We start from the raw sequence: 16380 nt of genomic DNA, 5'->3' as shown, positions 1-16380 counted from the left end.
GACAGCTTCAAGCATTTTCCCAACTACAGACTTTAAGATAATTGGCCTATAGTTGCCCATCTTTTGCTTACATCCTTTTTAAAAAAGTGGCGTAACATTTGCTGTCTTCCAATCCACCAGGACCTGCTGAGAGTCTAGAGTTTTGGTAAATGATTACCAACACATCTACTATAACCTCTGCCAACTCCCTCAGAACCCTGGGATGCATCCCATCAGGACCTGGGGACTTATCTATCTTCAGGCCCTCTAGTTTGCTCATTACTATCTCTTTAGTGACAATGATTTTATCGAGGTCCTCAGCTCCCATTTCGTCCATAACATCACTCTTTGGCATATTAGACATGTCCTCCACCATGAAGACCGACACAAAATAGTCATTCAAGGTCTCAGCCATTTCCTTATCACCCAATATTAATTTCCCCTTCCTGTCTTCCAAGGGACCTACATTGACTTTAGCCACCCTCTTCTGCTTTATATATTTATAAAAACTTTTGCTATCTGTTTTTTATATTTTGTGCTAATTTACTTTCATACTCTATCTTCCCTTTCCTTATTTCTCGTTTAGTTGTTCTTTGTTGCTTTTTAAAGTTTTCCTAATCCTCTAGTCTCCCACTACTCTTTGCGACTTTGTACACATGAGCTTTTAATTTGATACTATTTTTTATTTCCTTAGTTATCCAAGGCTGACTCTCCCCACACTTACTGTTCTTACTTTTGACTGGAATATACTTTTGTTGAGCTCTGTGAAAAATCTCTTTGAAAGTATTCCACTGTTCCTCAACTGTCCTACCAAATAGCTGCAACATGATGAAGCTGGATGAGATGAATTTAGACTGCACTATCAATGTACTACCCTTGGATTGGAGAAAGACAGAAGGAATACGATGGAAATGAGTTCTGGAAATATGATTTAACAACTAATTGAAAATGGAAAAGCAGAGGAAACTGGGATCACAATGCAACCCCAGGACCAACATTTGAAAAGAAAAGGTAGCTTCAAACCTGACTGAGACTAATCATCTGGTGTCTTGATGAACAGTGTACTGAGGAAGATGTAAGTGCTTGATGGGTGCCTTTACAATTAAGAATTTGAAATAAGCTACGAGGGGTGATTGATAAGTTTGTGGCCTAAGGTAGAGGGAGTCAATTTTAGAAAACCTAGCACATTTATTTTTCCTACATTTACACATTTAGTCCAGCGGTCATGAAACATACGGATCCCTTCTTTGTAGAAGTCGGAGTCTTGGACCTCCAGAAGAGGTCCACAGCATGGGTGATTGATAAGTTCGTGACCTAAGGTAGAAGGAGATGAGTTACTAGCCTCAAACTTTCTGCATTTTCACTCAGAGTTGAACTGCATGTGCATTAACGAGAGCTGTATAACTCATCTCCTTCTACCTTAGGCCACGAACTTATCAATCACCCCTGCTGTGAACCACCTGGAGATCCAAGACGGTCTCGTTACGTGCACATGCAGTTCAACTCTTTGAGTGATAATGCAGAAAGTTTGAAATTAATAACTCATGTCCTTCTACCTGAGGCCGCAAACTTATCAATCACCGCTGCTGTGGACCACTTCTACAAAGAAGGGATCCGTATGTTTCACGACAGCTGGACTAAATGTGTACATGTAGGAGGGGACTATGTTGAAAAATAAATGTGCTAGGTTTTCTAAAACTGACTCTGTCTACCTTAGGCCACAAACTTATCAATCACCCCTCGTAAATATACCTTTCATCAGTTGTCAATGATATCTCTCAATATTCAGCATAATACTTGGCAGCCAAAGCTGTACTGCAACGATTCAAACTAGGTGTCCAATTGATATAGTACAAATTTCCCAAAAAGCAATAATATTTGAGGTTAATAATATAATGTTTTGTAATTTTTTTCTTTAAAAGAAAATCATTTACTAACCTGGTACATAGCTTCATCACATGAACTTTCTATACCCAAATTAATCATTGTATTCTGCAAGGTGCGACCCATGTAGAACTCCAGAGACAAATAGTAAATCCGCTGAAAAATAGTTATCTATCATGTGCAAATGCAAATTAGACATGAATACTAAGAACTACATGCTACATAAATTTCATGCTGATTCTGGAATCATCAAACAATAAAGCCCGTTGTACTTCTGTTGAGCCTTTGAAAGAGTATCCAGTAAATCCCATGTTCCATTCTTTGCTATAGCCCTGAAAATCACGTGGATTTTTTGTGCATTGGTTATAAATCTTTAAATCAATGAAAACATGTTTTCTCCACCTATTCTATTAAAATCCCTCAATTTTGAGCTGCTCCATTAAATTCCTATTTTCCTTCGCTCGGAGGAAAATAATCCCATCTTCTCTAATCTAAAGAACTTCAGTGTCCATTGCTGGTATTGTTCTGATAAATTTCCTACACCAATCTAAAGCATGATGTCCAAACCCTATCTTAGCTGAATACTATGCTTCTGATTTATATAGGTCCATCTCAGTTTCCCTAAATTCTGTATCCTCTGTCCTACTTGTAAAGTTCAGGATCTCATGTTTATTGAAGAAGAATTAATTTTCTCTGTCACCTACAAAGATGGACTTGAGAGCTCATGCAATCTGTTCATCTGCATTATACAATAATACAATTTACCTGACTCTCCCCAGTTTGGTTTGTGAAGTGAGCTGCTTCACACTTTTCTATCTTTAATTTGATCTGCCATTTAGCTATCAATTTTATCTGCTTATATTCTTCTCAAATATGCTAAAAGGTTCTTTATTTATTAATTTCCAAATGTCCATTATCTGCAAATGTTTAAGTTATGCCCCTCAAACCAGACCATATATAATACAATAAGCTCTGGGCCTCAATTCTATGTCCAGGCAAATATAATTATGTAGTTTCCTCCAGGGCAATTTGTATCCAAGCTGCAACTTTAATTCTAAACACAAGGTTTGCTGATGCTTCTCTGGAAAGTTTAAACTCGTTTTGCAGGGGGCTGAGAACCAGAGCACAAGGTCAGTAAGGGAAGGATCAGACCAGAAGGTAGATGGCAGGAAAAGTATTGAAAGGCAAACTGGAAATAACAGGTATGATGGGTCAGATAGTTCAAAGTGTGCATATTTTAGTGCTAGGAGTAATATGGGTAAGGTTGGTGAACTTAGATCATGGATCAGTCCATGGAACTATAATGCTGAGAGAGTAGCAGGAATAGGTGATTAATGTACCAGGTTTTCAAAATTTTAGAAAAGATAGAGGAGGTAAAAGGGGTGGGGGCTGGAGTTGCACTCAGGGATAATATCATAGCTGCACTCAGAGGAGACATAACGGAGGGGTCAGAGACTGAGTCCATTTGGGGGGAATCTCAGGAATGGGATTATACTACAGACCCTTAATAACCACTGGGACATTGAGGAACAGATAGTAATCAGATTAAGGAAATGTGTTAAAATAATAGGGCTGTTGTCATAGGGGATTTCAATTTCTCTAATATAAACTGGGACCTTCTTAGTGTAAGGGGTTTAGATGGGGCAGAATTTGTAAAGTGTATCCAGGAAAGTTTCTTAAATCAAAATGTGAACGGCCTTACAAGAGGAGTGGCTGTACTGGACGTGACGTTGGGCAATGAACCTGGTCAGGTACTTGACCTTTCAGTAGGTAAACAGCTAGGAAACAGTGACCACAACTCCTTAACTTTCAGGGTAACTACTGTATAGATAAGGATAGGTATGGTCCTTGTGGGAGAGTTTTAAATTGGAGTAGGGCAAATTATGAGGGCATTAGGCAGGAACTAAGTAGTGTTAATTGGGAACACCTTTTACTACTTCAGAAATATGGAGGGTATTTTAAGATCATTTGCAGAGTACAGGAAAGGTATGTTCCTGTTAGAAGGAAGGACAGGGATGGAAAGATTAAGAGACCCTTGGATGTCCAGAGATGTGATAAATTTAGTCAAGAAGAAAAAGGGAAAGTATGTTAAGCTTCGGAAGTCAGGATCTAATAAAGCACACAAGAAGTGTAAAGAAGCCAGAAAAGAACTAAAAAAGGGAATTGGGAACACCAGAGGCCATGAAAAGTCCCTGGCAAGTAGGATTAGGACTAAGGCATTCAATACGTACATCAAGAGTAAGAGGATAACTAGGGAGAGGAGGTGAGACCACACAAGGATAGAAGGGGGAACATTTGCTTGGATGCAGAGAATGTGAGTAAGGTACTTAAAGAGTACTTTTCTTCAGTATTTACCAAGGAAATACTGAAGAAATGGAGGACCAGGAGATCAGTGTTGAGTGTATAAATACATTGGGGCATTTAAAGATCAAGGAGGAAGTGTTGGGTCTCCTAATAAGTATTAAGGTGGCCATAGTGCCTGATGGGATTTACCTGAGGTTATTGGAAGAGGCAAGAGACAAGATACTGGGTCCTTGACCAGTATATTTGTGTCCTTGCTAGCCACAGGCGAGGTCCCAGAGGACTGGCAAGTGGCTAATGCTGTAACTCTATTTAACAAGGAAACAAGAAAAAACCCTGGGAACTATAAACTGGGTGAGTCTCACATCAGTTGTAGGGAAACTGCTGGAGAAAATTCTTAGGGATAGGATGTATATGCACTTGGAAACACATGGCCTAATTAGGAAAAGCTAGCATGGCTTTGTGCGTGACAAGTTGTGCCTTATCAATTTGAGTTTTTTGACAAAGTGATGAGAGAGATTGATGAGGGTAGGGCAGTGGATGTTGCCTACATGGATTTTAGTAAGGGACTTGACAAAGTCCCTCATGGGAGGCTAATCCAGAAGATTAATACACATGGGTCCACAGTGAATTGGCTGTTTAGATTCAGAACTGGCTTGTGCATAGAAAACAGAGGGTAGTGGTTGAAGAAACTTATTCGAGCTGGAGATCTGTAATTAGTGGAGTTCCAAAGGGATCTGTGCTGGGACCTCTGCTGTTTGTAATGTATATAGATGACCTAGATGAAAATGTGGATGGGTGAGTTAGTAAATTTGCAGATGGTACCAAGGTTGGTGGAGTTGTGGATAGTGTAGAAGATTGGCAAAGAATACAGCACAATATAGATTAGTTGCATATATGGGCTAAGAAATAGCAGATGGAACTTAACCCAGATAAATGTGAAGTGTGGCACCTCGGTAGGGCAAATGCAAGAAGACAGTACACTGTTAAAGGTGGCTACACAGGTTGATAAGGTGTTTATGGCGGCTTATGGAATGCTTGTTTTTATTAGTTGAGGCATTGAGTTCAAAAGTCAGGAGGTTAGGTTGCAACTTTATAAAGTCTAGTTTGACCACATCTGGAGTATTGCATATAGTTCTGGTTGCCCCACCATGGGAAGAATGCTGAGGCTTTGGAGAGGGTGCAGAAGAGGATTACAAGGATGCTGCCTGGTTTCGAGAGCATGTACTATCATGAGAGGCTGGATAGACTTTGGTTGTTTTCTCTGGAGCCTCGGAGGTTAAGGGGAGGTCTGACAGAGATTTACAAAATTATGAGAGGCATAGATAGGGTGGACAGAAAGTATCCGTTTCCCAGAGCTGAAATGTCTAATACTAGAAGGTGAAGGTGACGGGGGTAAGTTCACAGGGGGTGTAAGGGGTAAATGTTTTACTCAGAGTTGTGGATGCCTAGAATGCGCTGGCTGGTATGCTAGTAGAGGCAAATACATTAGAGGCCTTTAAGAGACGTTTGGATAGGCACATGGATAGAAGGAAGATGGAGGCATATGGACATGGTGCAGATAGGATGGTTTAGTGTGTCTGGGTGTTTTTGATTTGCTGTTTAGCTGATTTGGCACAAAACTGTGGGCCAAATGGTCTGTTCCTGTGCTGTACTCTTCTATGCTCTATGTTTTAAGAGAATCTGCAGATGCTGGAAATACAGAATAACACATCCAAAAAGCTGGAGGAACCCAGAGGCTTAGGCAGCATAAACAGTTGATGTTTCAGGTCAAGACCCTTCATCAGGACTGGAAAGAAGGGGAAGAAACCAGGGTGGGTGATGGAGGATGAAATGAGAAGTTGAGAGGTGATAAGTGGAAAAGGGAAAAGCCTGAAGAAGGAGGAATCTGAAGTGGACCATGGGAGAAAAGGAAGGAGGAGGGGCACCAAAGGGATGTGATTGACAGCTGAGAAGAGAAAAGAGAGGAGCAAAAGTGGGGTGTGGATAAAGAGGGAAGGGGGAAAATATCTTAAACTCCCCACTCTCCACTTTCTGCAGGGATTGCTCTCTCCATGATTCCCTTGTCCATTCAGTCCCTCGCCACTAATCTCCCTCCTGGCACATATCCCTGAAATCGGAAGAACTGCTACACTTGCCCATTCACCTTCTCTCTCACCTCCATTCAGAACTGCAAGCAGTCTTTCTAGCTGAAGCAACACTTCACCTACGAGTCTATTGATCCAATGCTCCTGATGCAGCCTCATCTACATCAATGAGACCAGATGTGGATTGTGGGACTGCTTATTGAGCACCTTTGCTCTGTCTTCAGAAAGCCGGATTTCCTGGTGGCCAACCATTCTAATTCCAATCTCCTTTCACATTCTGACTTGTCATCCATGGCTCTTCTACTGCCACAATGAGGGCACTGTCAGGTTGGAGGACCAATACCTCATATTCTGTCTGGGTACTCTCCAACCTGATGGCATGAACATCGATTTCTCCAATTTCTGGTAATTATTCCCTTACACCCTTTCCTCTTCTTTCATTCCCATGACTTACCTCTTCTCTTCTCACTTGCCAATCTCCTCCCCGTTGTGCCCTTCCTTCTTCCTTTTCTCCCATGGTCCACTCTCTTTTCCTATCAGATTCCCTCTTCTTCAGCCCTTTTCCACTTAATACTCCCAGCTTCTCACTTCACCCCTCCCCCACCCTACCTTCCCCCTCAACTGCCTTCACCTATCACCTATTTGTATTCCTTCCCTCCTCCCCATTCTGGTTTCTTCCCCACTTCCATTCCAGTCCTGATGAAGGGTCTCAGCCTGAAACATCAACTTGTTTATTCCTTTCCATAGATATCGCATGACCTATTGCATTCCTCCATAATTTTGTATATGTTACTTTAATTCTATTGGGACTTCAATTTTGCTAGCGTTGTTTCTATGAATATGATCTACACAATATCATATGGACTGCCTACATTTTAACATTGTTAGTTATCATTTATCATAGTTTGGTTTTCTGCATGTCAAAAATATTTTTTCCATATTAAAAAGAGAAATGCCAGTTTTGTAGTTTTGTACATTTAATCAGAAATTAACTTTCAAGTAGGAGTTATTGTTTTCTTGAACAAAATATGATGGATATCCAAACACACTCTCTAACTCCATGAACAGGCAGGGTTCATTATTTACAATCTAACTAAAAAGCTCCCCCAAGTACTAAAGGAATTCAAAGCTATTTAGATTTAATGCCGTGCATACACTATTTCCCACTGTTGCCATTTTTTGAAACTTAATGAAAAACTGAGAAAGTCCTAAAAGTGAGCTTTTCATTCAAAACAAATTGTTTTAAATTTTTGTTACATCTCCATCTAAATATGCCATGTGTAATCATAGTAGTTTATAATAAATCGAACAATCAATGTAATATAAAGTACACTCAAATCAGCGTGAGTTCATCAGTCTGATGGCCTGGTGGAAGAAGCTGTCCTGGAGCCTGATGGTCCTGGCTTTTATGCTGCGGTACCGCTTCCCAGATGGTAGCAGCTGGAATGCTTGGGTCGCCAATGATCCTTCAGGCCTTTTTTACACACCTATCTTTGTAAATGTCCTGAATCATGGGAAGTTCACAGCTACAGATGGGCTGGGCTGTCCGCACCACTCTCTGCAGAGTCCTGCGATTAAGGGAGGACCATACCAGGCAATGATGCAGCCAGTCAGTATGCTCTCAATTGTGCCCCTGTAGAAAGTTCTTAGGACTTGAGGGCCCTTACCAAACTTCCTCAACCGTCTGAGGTGAAAGAGGTGCAGTTGTGCCTTTTTCACCACACAGCTGGTGTGTACAAACCACGTGAGGTCCTCAGTGATGTGGATGCCAAGGAACTTGAAGCTGTTTACCCTCTCAACCCCAGATCCATTGATGTCAATAGAGGTTAGCCCATCTCCATTCCTCCTGTAGTCCACAACCAGCTCCTTTGTTTTTGCGACATTGAGGGAGAAGTTGTTTTCTAGACACCACTGTGTCAGAGAGATGACTTCTTCCCTATATTATTTGAGATAAGGCTAATCAATGTAGTTTTGTTGGCAAATTTAATTAGCAGATTGGAGCTATGGGTGGTGACACAGGGAGTAAAGGAGAGGACCCAGTATGCAGCCCTGAGGGGCTCCTGTATTGAGAGTCAGAGGGTTGGAGGTGAGGGAGCCCACTCTTACAACCTGTTGGCGATCTGACAGGTAGTCCAGGATCCAGCTGCACAAGGCAGAGTCAAGGCCGAGGTCTCTGAGCTTCTTTTCGAGCCTGGATGGAACTATGGTGTTGAATGATGAACTGTAGTCCAAGAACAGCATTCTCACATAAGCATCCTTCTTCTCCAGATGTAGAAGGACGGTATGTAGAGCAGTGGCTATTGCGTTGTCTGTCGATTGGTTATGTCGTTAGTGCGAATTGTAGGGGGTCCAGTTTGGGTGGTAGCAAGCTGCAGATGTAATCCTTGACCAGCCTCTCAAAGGATTGGCTTATTATTGAGATGAGTGCGACAGAACGCCAGTCATTCAGGCATTTACCTTGGTCTTTTTTGGTACAGGGACAATGGTGGATAATTTGAAGCAGGAGGGCACTCTACACTGGGAGAGGGAGAGGTTAAAAATATCAGTAATCACACCTGTCGGTTGTGCTGCGCACATCCTGAGTACTCGCTCTGGAATGCCGTCCGGTCCCGCAGCCTTGTGACTGTCCACTCGTTTGAGACATCTGTGTACCTCAGTCTCAAAGATGACCAGGTTGCAGGTTGTAGCAGTGGCTTTCCTGGGATGCTCAGAATTAGCAACATCGAACCAAGCATAAAAGCGATTGAGCCCATCTGGGAGAGTGGCCGCGACATTGGCGGCACCACAGTGTTTGGCTTTGAAGTCTGTGATGGTATGTAGCCCTTGCCACAAGTCACGTGTACTATTCTTTGTGAATCTTGACTCAGTCTTCTCCCTATATTGTTGTTTCGCAGCCTGGCATGTCATTATTCCATTAATTGAAAACTGTCTAAAAATTACAAATACAGGTAAATGCAGACTTGTTGATTTTTCTTGTATTCTTAGTAGGCACTTCTCATGAATGAACTGTGGTAAATAGAATTATGTGTGTACATAATGTGTCCAATGAATTAGAGAGCGAACACACTTATTCATCTGTTTTATCTCAAGGACTTCTCAATTCCCAGAGAACTTCAATCCAAACTGAAAGCCTTTCTTTATTTCAAACTCTTCATAATCAATGAACAAGTTCGAGATAGTAAATGTGGCAGTTAATTTTAACAGATTAAATAAAAAAAATACTTTTTATGTTTTATGTATGACATTATCTGTCATACTTTAAAAGATGTTAATTGAGAGATAAATGATATTCAGAATGGTGAAGAAACTGTTCACATTTTCTTTGGATTCTGTGTGACCTTTTATATTAATGCAAGAAAGAAGCTATGAGTTGGTTTGGCAAGCTGACTTGTAAGCTGCCACAGAAACCAGTGAACACACAGATGGGACCTACAGAAATGGAAAACTCCGTAATATTAGCCTAAATTATATCCTTCTGACCCAAGACATATGCCTCGATTAACATGAAGCTTAGGTGACCTCACTGTCTCTTGTAAATTTAGTGAAGCACCTGACATAGAACGTTGGTCGATGTATGAAACAAAGAAAAAAGAATGTTTATTGTAGGGATGATGCTCATTTCTCTTTTTAATGTCAAGCAACCTAAGCTGAAGGTATAATTGAAGTTCAATGATGAGCAAGACTTCCTCCACGTTAGTCAGTACTAAATCACAAATATTCTATTTTATGCCAAGTTATTTAACTTTCTGGAATGTGGTCCAGTAATTTTGTATCAGATTCCTGTTCTGCTTCAGACCACTAAGCATTGAACTAAGTATTACATGGTTTTTGCCTTGTTGATTCCTTAGAAGTTATTCTGAGGATATTTCTGAAACTACGGGTGAGCAGAAGGCCTAGATCAAGATGGTCAGGTTGAAACCCAGAGCCTAAATTGGGAAGAGACTGGGATTAAGAGCCTGGAGGATCCCAGGTGCATATATCTTCTTATATTCAGTCATAGAATGCTACAGCACAGAAAAAGACCCTTCGGCCCATCTAATCCATGCCAAACTAGTATTCTGCCTGGTCCCATCGAACTGCACCTGGATCACAGCCCTCCATACCTCCCCCATCTATCCAAATTTCACTTAAATGTTGAAATTTAACCTGCACCCACCACTCTGACAGGCAGCTTATTCCACACTCTCACCACCCTCTGAGTGAAGATGTTTCCCATCATGTTCATTTCACCTTTTGTCCTTAACTCAAGACCTCTAGTTTCAATCTTACCATTAGTCTACATTAAAAGAAATTTATCAGTCCCAATTTAAAAAAAACATCCAAACTGAATCCCAAAATTAAGACAACGCAAAATTATCCAATATTAAATTCTCTCTCCATTTATTTTAGAGCTATTTATATCTGTATTTTAAGATGTGCAGGCAGTTTCAACTTTCATTACTCCAGTAATATTGCTACTTGGGAATCTACTCATGGCAATAGTGTTTGGCTAGTCTTCTCCAAGCCATTGTACTTTTCTCAAAAGTTGCAGTGCTGTATCAGGAAATAGCTAATCTTCCGTTTGTATTCTTTTATTCTACAAGGAAGATAAAATCTATCTTCAATTAAATTGAATTTTAAAAAATGTTTACCATACCTTCCTGTTTTTGAACTCTTTAACTCTATTGATGAAGGCAAAGCCTTTTTTGATTTGTTCTGCTCCTTACAAAAATGTGTGTGTCTGTTGATGCACATGCATGTTGCCTCTGGGAGACATTTCCATACTGTGGAAACCATTGTTCTGATTATTATCTTCTAAAATTCTATGTTCTCAAATGGCTGCTGCAGGTTGGAGAGTGACAAATGGGACCCCATTAATTAAAAAACAAGAGAGAGAAAATAGGGAACTACAGACCTCATAGCCTGCATCTGCAAGTTGGAAAATGTTTAAATTTATAATAATGAATGTGATATCACTACACTTAGAATAAGCAATAATATTTTTGATTCAAGTTAACATGGATTTGTGGAAAGGAAGTTATGTTTGACTAATCTATTGCCATTTATTCAGGATGCATCAACTAAAATAAATGACAGGGAAATCAGAAGATGTGATGTACAGTGGATTCTGGTTAATTGGGACACATTGGAACTAGTACATTTTGGCCCAGTTAGCTGAAGTTCATAGAAATATTTAAAAAGGTATAAAAAAGACAAACTACTGTTTAACTGAGTAACACATTATATATTTAAATGAAATACAGAACAATAAGAACACTACCAATATTACTACAGTACCATGTGTATTAGTTCCTTATAGTTAGCTTGGTGGTTGTCCATCATATCCATCGATGACAGACAACTTGTGTTAGAGACTTTTTTAAAGTGGAAAAGCCATTGCACTGGGACAGTTCCACTCTCTCGACCTTGGAAGTCCAAGTCCAGTAGTTCAAAGGTTGTCACAACTGTGGTCTTCCTTGGTTGCAGTGGTTGACCACAACTTCTTCTGTGCCTTGTCACACCCTCCACTCTCCAAAAAGTGTTGCAGAACCACTTTCCTGGCCAATGGATCTCATCTACCCACTCCGACGAAGCTGACTTCTCATGCTAGGACAGGTATGTCCCTATCTCACCAGGGTGTAAGCCTCCAGCTACCATAACCTAGTTCAGCCCACCTGTTGAAGTTGTTTACTAGGGTGTGGCTGCTGTTGTATGCAAACAGCTACTTGGAGCCACAGGAGAGAGCTGCCATGTTCTTTTGATTGAGCGCAAAATGAACAAAACCAGCACAGACACATAGTATAGATAATGGACTGCCTTCATACAATTTTCAATTATTGCATCCTTAAATCTTCATTTTCATTGCAACATTCTTGCTGATACCTTCGAATTCTTCATAGTTCCTAAATTGTTGAAGTAATAAATTCGTTTCATTTTCACTCCTGGCTGTGTCTGGCATCTCCAAGCCTGAGTGTGTAAAACCACAGTGAGCAAAACAATTCTAAATTGTCTTACGGCTTATTTCTCACTGACTATTAGTAACAAAGCACTGCTTTTTGAATTGAATTGACTTTATTTCTTATATCCTTCACATATATGAGTAAAGATTTTTACGTTATGTCTCTGTCTAATTTGCAATGTGCAATCATAGTAATTTATAATAAATAGAACGGTCAATGTAACATAGAATACACTCAAATCAGCGTGAGTTAATCAGTCTGATGGCCTGGTGGAAGAAGCTGTCCTGGAGCCTGTTGGTCCTGGCTTTTATGCTGTGGTACCATTTCCCGGATGGTAGTAGCTGGAATAGATTATGGTTGGGGTGACTCGGGTCCCCAATGATCCTACGGGTCCTTTTTATACACCTGTCTTTGTAAATGTCCTGAATCATGGGAAGTTCACAACTACAGATGTGCTGGGCTATCTGCACCACTCTCTGCAGAGTCCTGTGATTAAGGGAGGTACAGTTCCCATAGCAGGCAGTAATACAGTCAGTCAGTATGCTCTCAGTTGTGGCCCTGTAGAAAGTTCTTAGGACTTGGGGGCCCATACCAAACTTCTTCAATGTCTGAGGTGAAAGAGGCACTGTTATGTCTTTTTCACCACACAGCTGGTGTGTACAGACCACGTGAGGTCCTCGGCGGAGGAACTTGAAGCTGTTTACCCTCTCAACCCCAGATCCGTTGATGTCAATAGGGGTTAGTCCATCTCCATTCCTCCTGTAGTCCACAACCAGCTCCTTTGTTTTTGCAACATTGAGGGAGAAGTTGTTTTCTAGACACCACTATGTCAGAGAAATGACTCCTTCCCTATATTATTTAAGATAATGCTAATCAATGTAGTGTTGTCAGCAAATTTAATTAGCAGATTGGAGCTATGGGTGGCGATACAGGGAGAAAAGGAGAGGACTCAGTACGCAGCCCTGAGGGGCTCCTGTATTGAGAGTCAGAGGGTTGGAGGTGAGGGAACCCACTCTTACAACCTGCTGGCGATCTGACAGGAAGTCCAGGATCCAGCTGCACAAGGCAGGATCAAGGCCAAGGTCTCCAAGCTTCTTGTCAAGCCTAGGTGGAACTACTGAATTTGGATTTTCTGAAAGTTTTTGATATGAGAGGCTGGTGAACACAAGCACATGGAACTGGGTGTGGTAAACAAATAGGAAGGCAAACTGTTTGAGTGTATTCTATGGCAAACTGTACAGTGGCATTTTTTGATAGAGGAATTTTGTACAAAAACACAAGAAATCTTGTTGAGATCATAACTAGACTATTGTGTACAATTTTGTCTCATTAGCCAAAATAGGATTTACTAGCTATGGAGTGCAGTGAGAAGTCGAAGTAGCTCTTTGGAAAAACGGGTCTATCAACTTCCTGTACAATGGCAGCATGTTCAGTTGTAGCAGCTTCTATGGGGTCAACCAAAGGTGTTATTGTCCTTTTAATACTTAATTTTATGATCACAAGACCCTGCCTGACATCAAGAATTTAAAAGTACTGTAGATCTACCCCGTCAGCAAGTTGCTCATTGGCAGAGAAAGTGAAGGTGTTGGACTTGGTGCAGATCATGCTACTTACTGCCTGCGTCAGAGGAGTTGGTGCATGAAGACAGCCTAATGGTGAGTGATCATCTTAGTTGCTTTTCTTATGATCGCAAGACCCTGTTGGATATTGTTAATGTGGAATGCTGCAAGTTTAATTCACTGATTTATTGGCAGATGGCAGGAGAGCAGCGTGGTCTTGGTTGCAGCAAGGACGAGACCTCAAGCGGCAGCGTTGCTTGTTTACAGCTACCCAGGAGAGAGGTGTCAGAGCCAGTGCATTCCATCTGAGGATTGTTGCAGTGTCCAAGATAGAGTCAGTGCTTACCAGCCCAGCCCACCCCACCCCACCTCACCTCAGCGTTTGCTGGACGGAACTCAAGCCTTATTGTGTTCGACTGCAGACTGCTGCAACATTCATGGACTCAGAGACTTAGACAATTATTTTTGTGTGATTGTATTTTACAAATATCTTATATGTGCCTTGTGTTGTGTGTGACTGTTGGTACTGTACTATATTTAGCACTTTGGCTCCAGAGGTTTCATTTGGATGTATGCATGTGCTGTTGAATGATAATTACATTTGTACTTGACCAAAGGAAAAAAACGATATAACTAACAAAACACAAAATTCTTAGAGATTAAAAAAGGAAGCTTGCTTCTTCTGGTTGAGGAGTCTTGGATGAAAAGTCACAGTGTAATAACAGCAAGTCGTTCAGGGCTGACGACAGGTCAAATTTCTTAGCACTGTGGATGGCAAATCTTTGGATTTTCGTTTTATTTTTATTTTAGAGTTACAGTGAGGAATAGGCCCGTTCTGGCCCTTCAAGACGAGCTGGCCATTAATCCCTGACAGACTTCAATCTAACCCAACTAATCACAAGACAATTTACAATGACCAATTAACCTACTAACCTGAACACCCAGGGAAAACATTCAAAACAGATTAGAACCTCTCTGGGGTTCAGAAATTTGGTAGTACAGTATACCAGGAAAACTCATTGAAAAAAAATTGGTCAAGAGCTTGCTGCACAGACACCAGTCGCTGGAAAAACTTCTTCCACATTTTCTTAAAATCTATCTCCTTTACCTTCTTCATTTTCATTGGAAAATTGCTGATATCAGATCAGATTTGTTCAGCTTCATTAGTCATTGAAACATACAATGAACTGTGTCGTTTACACTAAATCAATTAAGCGAGGATTGTTCTGGGCAACTGCAAGAGTCGCCACCCTTCCGGCGCCAATATAGCACGTCCACAACTCGCTCAGCCTAACCGGTACGTCTGTGGTATGTTGGAGGAAACATTTCACCCCGGAGAGAATGCAAAACCCCGTTCCAGTCAGCAGCGGGAATTGAACCCCGCGATCTGACAGCCGGCTGCCGTGAAGCTGATCGCTACAACCCCGTGCCGCCCCGAGATTTTCATCGTACTGTAACTGCCTGGAGGATTCGATCCATCCTTCACGTACCTCTGTTCCCCCATGCTAGGCGCAGCGTGCTCACACTTGACAGACGCGGCCATCACCCACACTCCTCTAACTCGGAACCCCATTTAGAACAACTCTGCTGCCATCTTATTTAACAAAGACAAAAAAGGGCGTACTGTGAGCAACACCTTAAGGCGCAAATCAGTACTACTGGTTGCGAGTATTGGGGCCAATCTTAAGTGCCTCTGAACGAAGAGCAGTTTCTACCCGATGGGCTCTAGCTTATATTACTGTCGTGGTTTGTGTTTCGGTGTCTTTTTTACCTTGGGGTTCTTCTCAAAATAGTACTGCTGGGTGCGTATCCAGCGCCCCACTAGATGGTCGCGGACGATGTAGGCCAGCGCGAAGTAGTAGTCTCTCAAGTGGGCCACGTTACGGTCTTTCACCAGCGTGAAATGCAGGTGCCTATTAAATCCCATTTTTAAACCCGCCACATCCTCCATGGTGTGGATCGTGCTGATGGAGATCTGCTTTTTCCTATCGCTCTTCTCCGCCATCGTGCTGCCACCGCTCGTCGACAATCTACAACTCGAGCTTTATCCGTTTCGGCCGTTGACTTCAAACTGCCGCCTTGACCCGCTCCCGCCCAATCGGCTCAACCCCATTGGCCCCGCTCCATCGGGAGAGCCCACCCCCTCCACATCCCCGCCCAATCAGATCGGAACCCCCGTAAGCCCCGCCCAAATGTGAGCTCCCGCGACCAAATCTAGGCAGAAATATGAACGTCTTGGCTTGTGATATGAAGAATCAACCGAGAGAAATGAGTACAGCAAAGGCTAATGTAACCGGCTTAAATTCTACCTCTAGTACTGAAGATTTTCATTTCAGAACTAGCTGCACAATATATCTAAGCTGTCTATAATAATATAGGCTGCCATTTCACAAGAGCTGAATGATTACCATCCAATCATTCGCTACTCAATTATCAGCAAAGTGACAGAAATTGCTGTCATCAGTGCTGTCAAGCAAGTTACTCATCAACAACCTTCTCACCGAAGGCCAGTTCACACTGTACTGTTACAACTTGGCTTCAAACCTTCTAATAGTTTTGTCCAAACTTGGCATAGAGAACTGAATTCCAGAGTTGGGAAGAGAGTGAATGCATCATTGAGATAGCATTTGA

At 41.6% G+C, this 16380-nt stretch overlaps 1 protein-coding gene across 7 annotated transcripts in view; it reads right to left on the bottom strand.

Moving 5' to 3' along the window:
- pygl (phosphorylase, glycogen, liver) overlaps positions 1-15855 on the bottom strand; it is a 129117-nt gene extending 113262 nt beyond the window's left edge. For 6 of the 7 annotated variants that reach the window (XM_072269163.1, XM_072269172.1, XM_072269190.1 and 3 more), the window contains exons 1-2: positions 15521-15855; positions 1918-2019 (exon numbers count right to left, since the gene is read on the bottom strand). In XM_072269163.1, the coding sequence (XP_072125264.1) occupies positions 1918-2019; positions 15521-15754 (336 nt within the window). In that variant the 5' untranslated portion in view covers positions 15755-15855. The remainder of the gene's footprint in view (positions 1-1917; positions 2020-15520) is intronic. The other variant, XM_072269181.1, reaches the window with a different exon arrangement.
- Positions 15856-16380: the final 525 nt, after the last annotated feature.

This window comes from Mobula birostris, chromosome 1 (genome assembly GCF_030028105.1).
Source record: "Mobula birostris isolate sMobBir1 chromosome 1, sMobBir1.hap1, whole genome shotgun sequence".
Classification (NCBI taxonomy): Eukaryota; Metazoa; Chordata; class Chondrichthyes; order Myliobatiformes; family Myliobatidae; genus Mobula; species Mobula birostris.
This window is presented reverse-complemented; position numbering and strand designations above follow the sequence as displayed.